The sequence below is a fragment of the Triturus cristatus genome, chromosome 7, assembly GCF_964204655.1.
Source record: "Triturus cristatus chromosome 7, aTriCri1.1, whole genome shotgun sequence".
In the NCBI taxonomy this organism is placed as follows: domain Eukaryota; kingdom Metazoa; phylum Chordata; class Amphibia; order Caudata; family Salamandridae; genus Triturus; species Triturus cristatus.
In genome coordinates, this window is record NC_140590.1 from 159678603 (window position 1) to 159693540 (window position 14938).

General features: G+C 42.3%; 1 protein-coding gene across 1 annotated transcript in view; it reads left to right on the forward strand.

Annotated features, from left to right (window-relative positions):
* The window catches only part of LOC146809104 (leucine-rich repeat-containing protein Bf66946-like), a 125936-nt gene that overhangs the window by 23622 nt on the left and 87376 nt on the right, over window positions 1–14938 (forward strand). Inside the window, exon 2 of the mRNA XM_085615907.1 lies at window positions 2037–2192. Within this exon, the coding sequence (XP_085472033.1) occupies window positions 2037–2192 (156 nt within the window). The remainder of the gene's footprint in view (window positions 1–2036; window positions 2193–14938) is intronic.

The window sequence follows — 14938 nt, forward strand, 5'->3', positions numbered from 1 at the left end:
AAGTTCCATGAAGCAAATTTGTGCATGGATGCTAGCGGGTAATGATGATAGGCTCTAGTGAAGAACGAGAGAATATAATGGAACTTGGTGCAAACAACGTGTAGGATTGGCCGAGACCACCCATGTCGGGAATTAAGCAGGACTGGTTGTGGAGACTTACTGATGTACCGGGACTGGATGATTGGATGATGAAATTAAATGTGCCCTGAAGAAGTCAAGTTCTATAGATGAAACGCGTTGGCTGTCTTGTCTGCAAGCGTGTGACATTTGTTAAGAAAATAAAATAAAGTGAGGAATTGAACACATTCAGGAATTTGAACTGAGCTTTTTGTTCATGTGATGATATTAATTGTGGTGAACCTCTATTCTGCACTACTGTATGTCCTTGATTTAAGGGCTGCACCTTGGCAGCAGGTGTCAGTATTGAGTGTACGTAAATAGGATTTGAATTGCTGATACCTACTTTTGGAACATGGGACAGGTATGGCAACCTTTGGTCCGCTGCCTTTCCTCTTTGATGTAGTAGCCCTAGTGTGTGTTGTTCTTTCTTTGGAAGGCACGCAGAATGACAATCACATTTTACAGTACAAGGATATGCCTATTCTATTCCTCAACAACAGACCTACTCACTGTCATAGATGGGCTGAATGGCTTACATTGTTGTGCAGGGGGTGGGAGGGAAAAGAAGTAAAATGGAACGGGGCCGGGTAGGATGGAATAGAAGCTACATGGAAGGGGATTAGGGGGATGGGCTGAAAACACAAGCACTCATATGGAGCGCCTGAACCCCAAAAAAGTAGCTCTAAAGACAGGAGCAGTGTAAGAGCACAAATAATTGATCCATGCTCCAGGGGAGGGCCAAACACAAGAAGAGAGATGACGCAGGCATGCCAAGACAAATGGGAATGAAGTCTATGAGAGAGAAGCTAAGCTATAGGGGGGGGGCTGTAAGCCAAATGTATGTAAACAAAATGTCTCGCAGCTGTCTAGGCGAAACATAAAAATATATTTTTTCTGTGTTACCCCCACAGTAGTCTGACAATAACTTAATCAAATAAACACACAATACCAGTAAAAAAAATAAAGAATGCGTGCTGCAAGGCAATTGCCACCCATTCAGTAACGTGTTGCTGGGTCTGGTGTATTACCTCTTGCTTCTCTCCATTACACAATGAGTCCCCTCGTTGCTAGATGGAGATAAGTGAGAGTAGGACTAGGAGTAATGTGATTACCGGTAAGTAATAGAAACATAACTGGGCTAATGCATTAAATGGAGGCCTCTGTGGTCAACAGTTGAAATCCTGATAGGTCCACAGTCTTTCAAACTACCTAGGTCAATAAAAGTATTACCACCTGTGAGTTTGGTTCCAATAAACAGTATTTGTCTCTCAAAAGTGTCACGCAACAACTGTACAACAAGAGGAAGGCAGATTGCAACAAATGGCAGTGTTGCTAGTGTAAAGACGTATACAAAGTGTAAACTAGGATGTAACACAGGTCTACCGATGATTGCATCGCTACTGGAGAAAGCTGTCAGCATGATCAGTGGAAATTATGTTTTTGTCAGTTGAGCCCCTAATTATCAGCCAAAGTCTAAATACCCGGGCAGTGCCAGGTGGAAGTGTTGTTACCTGCTATCACCACCGGTGGCCACTATTGGCCATGTTCATAAAAGAATTACAGGGTGTCCACCCAAAGACTTTCTGTAGAGTAAGAGCTTGCCGCTGTACTCGCCCAGTGAGTCAGGGGCTCCGGCTTTGTGTTTTTGTTTTGTAGTTTTATATAACGCTAACTCGACCCGAATGTATTGGAGCGCTTTACATGAGCACAAGTTGCATTAAACAAGGACACATTAATTTTTGGTAGGCACGGGGAAATTAAGTGATTTGCCCAGACTCAGGATGTTGAGCTGATGCCGAGACTCAAACCTGGTTCCCAGCTCTAAAGTCTTCAGCTCTTGCCACTATGCCATATCCTCTCTTTTAGACCTGGCATCTTTTGGCATGTTTTGGTAACTTTATCTTTCTTGCTTCAAGTGCTTCCAATGGTCTTCTCTGCCCTCCTGCTCTCCGCCATGGCCTGGGGGCTCCAGTGTCCGTCTGTTTGCAAATGCACTCTGGAAGAAGAAGGGGTGTCCGCAGACTGCGGCGGCGCCGCCGGGGAGCCCAGCAACGTCACGGCAATCCCAGAAGGTAATGTTGGGGTGCCATTCGCTCGCTCTCACTTCTGGTGGACACAGCTATGGCATACTGTGGGCACTGCTGCATTCACATTCTTAATTTGTAATAATAATGATAATTGTCTCAGGGACCTAAAGTTTTTCAACGCTTCCCATCAGTGGTGCAGCTGAAAGTCTGGGTTGCTGAATGCCAGGGCTGCCTAGGCTTGATTCCACCTCATGCCTCATACCTATACTACCATTATTTAGTTATTTATTTATTTAATGCAATTTTATATGTGCGAACATTACCCGAAAGTGTCAGAGCGCTTTACAAAAGAACCAGTTGCATTACATAAGGACTTTGGATTACATGAGTTGCATGAGAGATACAAACAGAAAAATAAATTGCAAATCTACAAGGTGTAAAGTCACTCAAGGAAGAGATAAAAACAGGAAAAATTGTACATGCACAAGTTGTAAAGTCATTCAAAGCTAGTCACCCTGAGCTTATGGTATCTTTATCTCACTTTTGCACTTGTTTTATGGTATGACTTTACAGTGCAACTTTCACAACACACTAATGTGAGCGTCACTAGAGATGTGTTTTGGCTCCACCACATGTTGGGAACCAGTAGTTAATGTTTTGATTGGGCAGAAGTTGTGTGCTTCCACAAAAAGTGCTTCCCCCACACACAGCTATAATCACTTTGTTCATTAATCTAGCTGCCTGAGCTTGAACTTTCAGGGACCCACACAAGGCATTGGAATACTATTAAAGTGTCTTATATTACTAGATAATTCATGATGTTTTTCTCTCGAAGCAGCATGGATGGGAAGGGTCCGTCATTAACCTACATGAATTTTTAGGTCTGGCTTGACAGAGAAACTGTCACGTGTTCACTTTTGCTTCCTCCCTTTGTCACTGCTTTCCTATCTTTCTCTACCTCCTTCTTTCTCTCCGTTCTTCTGTTGTCTCTTTGTAGGTCTAAGTCTGATGATGAAAAATAAGTCCTGGTCCAAAAATGAGTGCTGGCTAGGGACATGGCAAATCTTGATTGAGGGCCATGCAAGATATAGTGATAGGTAGGGGTGGGCGGGATCAACAAAGATTGATTCTGTAGGATTCTGTGGAATTACATTAAAATTCCGTGAGATTCTGCTAAATACAGCGACAGGGCAAAATGGGGATTTGGTGCTATTTCCGTAGAGCAAAATGCACCTGTGCGTCCAAAACTGGATGCGAGCATGCATTTTTCCCAATAAAAAAAGCACAGCCAAATACAAAATGCACTGCAGTGCATACCCCTCAGAGTCCTTATATACTCTGCTCTGATTATTGCAGAGTATGTCAGGGTGCCAAGGGGTGTGCACTGCACTGCATACCCCTGGGCACCCTCAGACACCTGCCCTGCTGCTTGAGCTCTGCTTCTCTACCTGGGCCCAAGACTACCAAGATGGTTAGACCCTTTTAAGTCTCTGTTGAGAGCCACAGGGACATAAAAGGGTCTAACCATCTTGAACCCACACCTGGACTCAGCCTGAGAAAGTACTAACCACCCCAAGTGGTGCCCCTCCTGTCCTGTACCTTTGGTGGTGGTGCTAAGGGTGCACAAATATCCAAAGTCCAAAACTGCGGACTTAAACTATTTTTGGCTAAAAACTACTCTGTGAACCAAGGAAAGACCGGGCCCAGCCTGCTCATCCATCTGCCTGAGGTGCATCACCGGTTGGCCTGACTTCACGGTAGCTCCTGCTATGTTCTCCGTAGCAGCAAATCCTGTTCAGCGGCCCTTCACCAAAGAGGTATCAGCCTCCTGGAATTCTCCTCAGCAACAGCCTCCTGCCTTGTCCCACTGGAGATTTTTCACTTCCAAAAAAGTGACTAAGTCAAAATGTAGAAATCTTCACTCAACTTTGTCAAGTGGCTCCCCGGCGACGCTTCCGCCTGCAACCTGTCTCACAAGACTAGATGTCCAGGGTTGCCGCTTTTATCTTTTAGGTGCAAGTTCTTACTAAAACCTTAAAAATTCATAACTTTGGTACTACTGATTGGCTTTTTGTGAATTGGTGTCAAATAATTGTTTTTTATTTACTCGTTTCCAAACTGGTGTGAGATATTTATTGTGTTGTGTTTTCACTCTATTAGTGGGTGTGCTGTACATTACCTCAAGTTAAGCCTGACTGCTTTCTGTGCCAAGCTACCCAGGGTTAAGCATTGGTTAATTTAGTGACTTTTGTGGTTTACCCTGATTTACCCTGCCAGGCTGTTACTTGGCCATGGCTCATACCCCAGTCAACCAACAGCCCATTTAATAATAGGGCATTTAATGTCCTTGTAGCCCTCCACTGAGAAAGGTGAATTGATCTTACCTTCTCACTTACCACTCCAATGGAAAGTGTGACAGATTCTACAGAACCTCTCAAGCTTTTTGTAGTCCCTGTCTAGCCTGTTAAAGGTAATACTTGGGCAGGTGACAACAAGAAATCCCTGTGCACTAAGGGACTCCCTGGCCTTTTGATAGCTCCCAACTCAGGATTTACGGCACACAGTACAAAAGTCCATCCTCCCGTATGTTATATCCTATACTTCCTAGTCCTGGCTGCTCAGCCTGCATGAGTGTGATGTCATGGAATGTTGGGTGTGTGTGTGCGCAGCAGGCCTCTTAATAAAGGCAGTCTCACCAGTCACCGAGCGAAGACCGCAGCCAAAGTATGATGATGAAAAATACGTCGGAGGGTGAATTCAGAAAACCTTTTGACTCATACCTGGTCCCCGGCGCTTCTCCTGGCCTCCCACAGAGCCCTCTTGCCGCCGCCGCAACAACACCACACCGCGGCCGCAGAGCGCAGGACCACAGCCCCCAGGAGCCTCAGCGGCGGAAGTCCGCCTACGCAATAAGCGCGCACGGAGGCGCATAAATTTGAACTTCGCCCCGGCAGAGCGGGTGAATCCAGAAAACCTTTTGACTCATACCTGGTCCCCGGTGCTTCTCCTGGCCTCCCACAGAGCCCTCCTGCCGCCGCCGCAACAACACCACACCGCGGCCGCAGAGCGCAGGACCACAGCCCCCAGGAGCCTCAGTGGCGGAAGTCCGCCTACGCAATAAGCGTGCACGGAGGCGCATAAATTTGAACTTCGCCCCCGTGACGCGGGACGCGCGCGGGCGGGCGCCGGGCTAAGCCCGGGCAAAGGGCGGGCCCTCTTAGGCCCTCAGAGGCCTGAGGAGACTGGACTGGGCCAGGGACGTTGGCCGTTTCGTTGTGTATGCATCGGACATCGTAAGCATACTAGTGTTATTATTTATCATTACATGGACAGCTATTCATTTTATATGTCGATGTGGGCAGATTTGATAGATACAATAGATATTGGTGTTCCCCTTCCATCGATTTGAAAGGAACTCTATTGCTTAACTATCATTATTGTCATAGCAATTAGCTAAATACGCCCAAAATTTTGCTATTATCCATTCGTGCTCAGTTACCCAGACCATATTGATATGATGTCACGCGAAACTAGAAGCAGTAAAGCTGTGTCAGGTAGTTCCAAACTAACTGGAACTTTAGATGATTTTATAGTTCGCACAAATACACTAATAGATCAGGGTATTGTCCTTATGGAGAGGAGGGTTTCCCAAGATCTTGCCTTGGCTAAAAGGTCTTCCATGGGCCACATTGCTACAGCTCGAACCCCATTACGAACCCCTGAGAATATTCCAATTAATCCTAATACACTACATATTAATGCAGAGGTTCATGGTACTACCAGTGCATATTCTGATACTCAAGATTGTAGTACTCTTGATTCACGGGGTTTGGCAATCATAGAAAACACCTCGGTAGCCCCCCAGTCAGATAGTCAGACAGCTAACAATAATATCTCAAGAAAAGGAATAAGGGAGGGAGCAATCCCCAAAAAAAGCACAAGCAAGCGATTCTACAAAAAACATCCCGCTACTAAAATTACCAAGGCTACAAAGATGGGAAAGTGCAAAGAAAATAATAGATCCAATGTAAGCGCGACAAGGGAAAGCCAGGGCCAAGAACCTGGGAAAGGAGGGGTTGTCCTTAAGACATTACCTATGAATATTGTAGATGATAGCTTTTTAGACAACTCCCTAGCTGACATTCTTTCTGTTAATTTATCAGCTGACAGTACAGGCATAAATATAGGGAATGAAGATCCCCTTATATTGACCTTGTCAAAAATACTCAAGACACTGCTCATTCCTATAGAAGAAAGATTAGTTGGGATAGAAAAGCAACTTATAGAACTGAGGAAAGAGAAAAAAGATGAACATACCAATAAGCAAAAAAAGGTAACTCAGATACCAGCCCCTATTAGCAATGTACAGGTATCAAAAAAACTTGACAATGTTGTAGAAAAAGAAAGGAATCCAGTCCTTAAGGTCCCTAACACCAATTCTATCATTATTGATGTGGGTGAAAAAAGTGTAAAGTCCATTATGACACGTGGAACAACAGTTAAAAAAACGGCTCCTTGTAGTACGCCTAGATGCAATGATGACAACACGCATACAGAAAAGCGCAGGAATGTTAATCTACCTCCTGAAGCATGCGACTATGTAGTCATTTTAACTGGGGTTCCGGAATTAGGCCCATCAGTCCTAGAACCGTATGAGGCGCTCAAAAACAAAGTCTCACACTGGTTGAATATTAATCATCCATTACCACCAACAATAAGAAGCAATATCCTAATGGTAGAGAGGGTCCCTTGGGTAGGCAACAATAGGAAAAAAATACAAGGGGACTGTGTGATTGTATCATTTGAAGACCCTCGGTCAGTAGGACATATCTGTTTGGGAGTCCAAAGGAATAACGGTTCATTGATTGTAGCAAGACCCCTGGCTTATTTTTATCCACCAATGGAACACCAAGATAACGCATGGAGTTGGTTAAGGGATACAAATCAAGATAGGGGTGGAATTGACCCTAAAAGAAGGGAAAGGGAGGGGGAGGATGGCTGGACCATAATACAATGTTGGGCCGGGAGGCCCCAACATGCCAATTCGCAGTATCATAGAGAATGGATGGGTCCACAGTTCGCCCAACCTTTAATCCCTTGCTATAATAGGTTTAGCGGACTGGAGGCTGTTGATTGACTCCCAGTACATGGGGAAGGACATAAATCTACACCCTGTCCATTAGTCCCACCCGCTACTTTACCCGCGTCTCCAACAAGTCCTTTTAGGACATCGGATTACCCAAATGGCTTATCTCAATTGCTATCAACTGGTACACAGGGGGGAAATATAATATCCAAAAATAAACTCATGGAAGTTCTAGAACCAACACCCAAAGAGGAACAAATAAAGCATCATGAGGCAAATGATCATAATAGTAACAGGTCAGGAACACCGATGACATTAAGTAAATCTTCATCGGCTATTAGCTGCAGCTTAAACCAAGGTCTTTCTATGGCCAAGATTGTTTCATGGAATGTTGCAGGAGTGGGTTCAAAAATAAGTGACCCTGAATGGAACCTTTATATAAACTCCTTTGAAATTTGTGTTCTACAAGAAACATGGGCTACGACATCCATGCATAGGGTTGGATATAGAACTTACCAGTTGGAAGCAGTTCCATCAGTAAGAGGCCGTCCATCAGGAGGGCTAATAATATGGGTTAGTGTGTCCATTAACATAGCCATACAGCAACTAAGAATTGATTCTCTAGATATACTTGGTTTGAAAATGGTTACCGATGATAATCGGATGATATATCTTTTCAATGTATATAATAGACCATGTCCATCACACAAGGAGTCACCATGTATTGACAAATTAGAATCAATACTGGATACTCTGGACCCGGAAGCAAGTACGATCATATGTGGGGATATGAACTGCAACTTTGAACCCATTGTTGGAATGAACAATCTGTATGAGGATGAAGATAATGCTAATGGTATACCATCCTTAACTAGCAATGGGTCAGTTGTAGGTACTACCCTAGCTTTCCAAATTACAAGGGTATTGGTAAGCCATGGACTGAGGGCATGTAATGGGCGTTTTCCCTCTGATAGTCCCAAGGTACCTACTTTCACGAGACGCCATTGCCAAAGTATAATTGATTATGTTATTATTTCCATGGACTTATGGCCATATATAAAAGACTTGATGGTCAAAGATAGATTTGATAGTGATCATCATTCCCTGGAAGTTAGTTTTGTAAAGAGCTTAATAATGGGACTGGAAGTTGAAGAGGGAGGACATCAATCAGTCCCAGATAATGTTATATTAAGCAACAATCGTCGGTCCGTTAAATGGGCTTATATCCTGGGACAAGAAGACTTAGTGGCAAACATCTATAACTGCCTCACTAAAGTATTTGATACCTATAATCCCTCCGAAAGTGAACCTGGTCAATTTCTCAAATTACATAAAGAGTTCTTTAAAGAATTATTAGAACTTATGACTAGAAGACCAAAAAAAGGATCGGGTGCTGTGAAATTGCAGCCTATAGGTAAACCATGGTTTAATAAAGAATGCCGAACAGCAAAATCAGCTTTGATAGATTCGGTTAAAACTAAAAATTCTTTGGCAATTAAAGAAAATAGGAAATCATATAATAAGGTGCTGGCCAATGCAAAGTGTACATGGGACGAAGAACTGTGGTCCTGTATGCTGATGGCAGCTAAAATGAAGGACCAAAAGCTATTTTGGGAAACAGTGGCTAAGGGTAACCAAAGGGAGAAAGGCTCAAGAGAGGTTTTCCTTGATGAAGCAACCTGGATAGACCATTTTACGAACCTGTACGCCGCCCAAGGGGCTGATAGTGTAGTACAGGAAGATCATGCTCTGTTGCTCGCAGAGGCTGAATCTACACATATAGTTTTTGATCTAGAGGAAACAGAAGTAGCTATTAATTCTGTCAAATCTGGGAAAGCTCCTGGGCTGGACAAAGTACCAGGTGACTTGTTCAAGCATGAACTAGATGTCTGGGTTCCTTACCTTAATCATTTGTGCAATACTGTTGCTGCTGGGGAGACCCGGACACATGGAACGGGGCGGAAATTATTACTATTTTTAAAAAGGGCGATAGAAGCAATCCTGCTAACTATCGCCCCATAAGTCTTTTAGATATTACTCAAAAAATCTATGCTAGGCATATATTAAACCGTATAAATTCCTGGTTGGAAGAAGAACAAATTTTAACGAAATATCAAGCAGGTTTCAGAGCAAAAACAGGAACCACTGACCAAGTCCTAAGGCTCTGTTGCTTGTATTGGAAATATGTTACTCTTCGTAAAGGTCACTTATATGTGGCATTCGTAGATTTACGGGCCGCATTTGACCTTATACCGCGAGAACTCTTGTGGGAATCACTGAAATCCCAGGGGCTCCCGCTAGGCCTACTAAAATTGGTTACTGGATTACATAAGGACAATTATGCAAAGGTCAGGTGGGGTCCTACTGGGGAACTTACTAAAGCTATCCCTATAAAAAGAGGAGTACGCCAGGGGTGTGTACTGGCGCCAACCCTATTCTCCCTGTTTGTTAACGATATACCATCTTACATGGAGTGTAGTGATAACGACGCACCAAGATTAGGGGGCGAACGGGTTTCTTCCCTTTTGTTCGCAGATGACACCATTCTCATTTCCCAAACACCACGGGGCCTTAAAAATTTATTAAATAGATTCCAGTCGTATTGTTCCTTGAAGGGCCTAGAAATCAATACCAAAAAAACGAAATACATGGCACTGAGCCCACATAGGAATTTTAAGAAAAATCTAATGTTAAATGGACAGAAGCTTGATTATGTGCAGAATTTTATATATTTAGGTGTCTCTATAGACTCTTCTTTAGCATGGAGACCGCAGCTAGAAAAGAACAAGATTATTTTCAAACAAAACTGTCTACCAATTCTCAAGAGACATAAAGAATGCTTGAACAAGGCTGTGACCCCTGCCTTAGAGATCTTTAAGTATAAAGTCCAATCAGCGGTATTATATGGGGCGGAATTATGGGGTCCTGCATGTAGAAATACATTTGAAAGCCTTGAGAACAAGTTTCTTAGGGGGTTGATAAAAATATCTACAAATACCCCCCTAACACCACTTTTTTTGGATCTAAACCTGAAACGAACAGATCAACATGCAATCATAAGACCATTATTGCTGTGGGTTAGATTGTGGACGACCCCAGAATTAGTAAATTACAAGAAAGGCCTGAAAGAAGTTATGGACCTTGATAGTTGTAACAAAGTTTATTGGTTCAAGCATGTAAAAAATTGGTTAGGCATGATCGGACTAGCCCATTTTTGGAATGACCCTGAGGCTATGAACCCGTGCTCTAAGAAAATTGTTAAACTATCCTTCTGGTCACATGTGAGCCATGAGTCAGTATACGCAAGAATTCATGGACCACTAACAGAAAACTTTTTATTGTTTAAGGATGTAGCATCTTTTGAACCCTTTCTAGACGAGATCCACCCGCCTTTATCAAAAACTCTGTACCTAAAATTTAGATATGGTACTCTTAGAACGAAGGCCCTTGAAAAAAGCTGGGCGAAATCAGGAAGTGATCTTTGTATTTCATGTACTCATGGTACAAAGGAAGATGATTTACACATACTTCTATTTTGCTCAAGCTATGTAATACCAAGGAAAAAGTGGATAGTACCACTTTGCCATAGAATAGGTTCTAGATCCTACAAGGAGGCTGGCAGAATTTTAAAAACTGATACCAGCCAGGTGATAGTTTTTGGAGTTAGTAGATTTCTTCTCGCTGCTAATTTTATCAGAATAAAGTTGGGTCTACATTTTTAAAAAAAAATATATACAGGAAAAATGAGAAAACACATCACTAGATAATTTTTAAAAATAAGATTATGATACCAGAGCATTCAATTGTTGTTTTATTATCCAACCTGGAGGATGTTGTTGTCGTTTCTTTTTGTGAATTTTATAAAAAAAATGTCCTAGCGGCTAGTGATTTAATACTATTTTAACAGTTTTTAAATTATATTTATTAATTGTATTTTTAACTTTCTAAAACTTCCGCCCAGGCGAAATGTGTTTGACAAAGAATTATGAAATTAGATATTGATTACTCGGAAGCAACGGATATATATGAATAGGTTAGCTACTTGACCCCTTTTCCCTTTTCGTCTTTGAGTTTGCAATTGTTAAAATGTAAGAAATGTTTTTATTGTTCTTTTATGATGCTAATGCGTCGAAATAAAGATTCAAATGAAATGAAATGAAATGAATTGGTGTCAAATAATTGTTTTTTATTTACTCGTTTCCAAACTGGTGTGAGATATTTATTGTGTTGTGTTTTCACTCTATTAGTGGGTGTGCTGTACATTACCTCAAGTTAAGCCTGACTGCTTTCTGTGCCAAGCTACCCAGGGTTAAGCATTGGTTAATTTAGTGACTTTTGTGGTTTACCCTGATTTACCCTGCCAGGCTGTTACTTGGCCATGGCTCATACCCCAGTCAACCAACAGCCCATTTAATAATAGGGCATTTAATGTCCTTGTAGCCCTCCACTGAGAAAGGTGAATTGATCTTACCTTCTCACTTACCACTCCAATGGAAAGTGTGACAGATTCTACAGAACCTCTCAAGCTTTTTGTAGTCCCTGTCTAGCCTGTTAAAGGTAATACTTGGGCAGGTGACAACAAGAAATCCCTGTGCACTAAGGGACTCCCTGGCCTTTTGATAGCTCCCAACTCAGGATTTACGGCACACAGTACAAAAGTCCATCCTCCCGTATGTTATATCCTATACTTCCTAGTCCTGGCTGCTCAGCCTGCATGAGTGTGATGTCATGGAATGTTGGGTGTGTGTGTGCATGCTTTGAAAGAGTGATCAGTTAGATTGAATGGGGCTGAGCAGCAGGATGCTGCTCCCGGTGGGGCACCTTCTACCAACTTACTTGAACAATAAATCTACCTAACTACATCCCTGGCTCCTGGTCTACCTATGACGACCGTACCTTTCTTCAGTTACAAAAATGGCGACGATTTTTTTAAAAGAACCACGCGTGAAGATCCAAGAAACAAGGAACTGAAATAATGAATTAAAAGAAGATGGCCAGAGTCTAAAAAGAAGCCTGAAAATAATGCCTGCGCAACGCCTTGGATGCCCCACCGGTGTCTTTTCCATCAGACAGTCCACAAAGGTATGTGTTGGGCGGTAGGCATTAAGTGGCTTGGGTGGCTGAAACCTGCCTGTGCAGTTATGAAAGGCACATAGGGGAGTCATGCCTACAGACTGCAAAAAATGAACGTTTTTTGCTGTGTGATTTTGAACTGATGCTATTTAAATCACCTGATATTTGAAACCTGCCAACCTACTATTGGACTTTGCGTGTTAACCTGCCTGAAAATATCTGATGTCTTTGGGAAATATATTGATGGGAGGCACATTATGGATTCAGTTATGCACTGCGTGCCACATGGAGTAAACGGGCAGTATTTGATTTTTTTTTTCAACTGCTGGCACCATGAAAATGTCTGAACAGCGTTATTTTTAAACCATCCATGGATGTTGGAACATTTAATGTAACTTTAGCTAAGTGACTGCATTTTAAAGCATTCCGAAATCGGGGGCATGAGTCGAGTCGACGTTTGGCAAAATTTCCATGGTGGTGTCAGATGATCGTCTAATTACTTAAAAGGAAAACAGAGATTCTCGCAGTTACAACCTAAACAAAAAGGAATTTCACCCTCACATTTAAGGGAGTGTTGTGACAGTCGGAGTGTGAGACTGACTTGCGGCGGAGGACTCAACGAAGAGAAAATGTGCTTTTGTTTATCTGGGGGCATTCGTTTGGCAAAACTTCATATGCATTAGGAGGATTGGTGAGCATCGCGCTGGCTTGTGTGAATTGTGACGGACTTGTTGGCATTTTTGAAAAAAGGGGAACCAAGATGTGAGTTAAATAGTTTTTTCAACTCGATTCAGATAATCTCACGAAACTCGATGCATAATGTTACCGTTTCATGCGCTATTATTCAAGAGCTTTAAACGAACTTTAGTAGAACGTGACTGAGCAAGCTTCTTATGATTATGATTCAAACTTACGTGAATGCATGTCTGGAACTGCGGAGCGAATTTGACAAGCCAACATTCTTTAGAGGATTCTTCTTCCACCACACTGTGATCCATAGCACGTTCGGCGTGAAGGTCGTCGTGGTAACGTTCAGAATGACCGGCCTCCTTATCTACGGCATGCCGGGTGCGGCACAAGTAACGGAGAAAATGTCAGAATGTGAAAGATGCCTGTGCGAAGTATGGGAGATTTCACGGTGACTGTTCCTGCTATAAGATAATGGCGCAAGAGCAACGAACTGGGTATAATTCAAAAGTGTTTATTTTCCAACAGTGGCACTGCGCTATTGTGACTCGTGATATGCGATTTGTGGATCCATACTTTGAACTAGTGTATTGTTTCCCGCAAGCCTGTTTTCTAATTTTCCCTGTCACCTTACGAACTGAAAGTGAATTAGTTTTATTCTATTCGCGTTATGGGTTGGGTAAGAAGTCACTCACCTAATGTCTTAATTGATTTGAATTGGTTGTGTTTATAGCCATTCAATTGTGGTGCATACTATTAGTAATTTTAGAACGTGCCACTCATGTGGTAGTGAGTTATACATGTGAGTGCTAATAGTGAATGGTACGTGTGGGTGGTATGGAAGGTTATTTTGCCTTGTGTGTTGTTTTTAAGTCGTTTTGTACTTTGGTATTTGGTTGTGTTAAGTTCGTGAGTGAATCTTCAGTGCGGTTGTGATATGCACAATGGATATGTGCATATTTTAACTATAAGGTACACATACATTTCCAGGTGTACAGTGATTTCTTATGTGCTAGTATTGTATTTATTTCTAGATGTAGCCGTGTTGTATTTATTTTGTTTTGGCCTCGCACGTCATGGTTGCGTTGGCGGAGTCCCTCGCACGTCATGGTTGCGTTGGGAGTGTCCTTCACACGTCATGGTTGTGTTAGGAATGTGTTTTGGCCTCGCACGTCATGGTTGCGTTGGGAGTGTCCTTCATACGTCATGGTTGTGTTAGGAATGTGTTTTGGCCTCGCACGTCATGGTTGCGTTGGCGGAGTCCCTCGCACGTCATGGTTGCGTTGGGAGTGTCCCTCGCACGTCATGGTTGCGTTGGGAATGTCCCTCACACGTCGGGGTTGTGTTGGGAAGGTGCTTTGCTTTGCACGTCAGGGTTGCATTGGCAGTGCACTAGTTATTAATTTGTAACGTTTGGCGTGCGTTATATTTGTTTTGTTCTCTCTTGCACATCAGTTATTGTGCGTTGTTACATGTTTTTCTTTCATGTTGTTAGCAGAGGGAGATAGATGTGTTGTGTTGTTCTTTTGGATGTACTGGGTAAGTGTTTTTTTGAGTGCATTTTCACTGAAACACATGCCATATGTTTTGATTGCACCCTGCATGAAATATGTGCAATTTTTAATGTGATCTTACGTGTTTCATTACCATTCTATATGAAGAACACCATTATTATGCTATCTGTTCTTACGTGATCTAGAGAGAATTCATTTATCTCTTATCATTTATTTGATCTTGTCGATTTTTAATATCCGAGAATGCTAATTGATTGATATTGTGATCTAAGTAAGCATTTACCAATTTAATTTGATTTTCGTGATTTAATTGATTTTATTTCCTAAGTAACAAATTGTGATATTGTTCCAGCAATTTGTTTCTTGTTGTTTTAATTGTTTCTAAAGGAAGGAGGTATGTTATATCCTATACTTCCTAGTCCGGGCTGCTC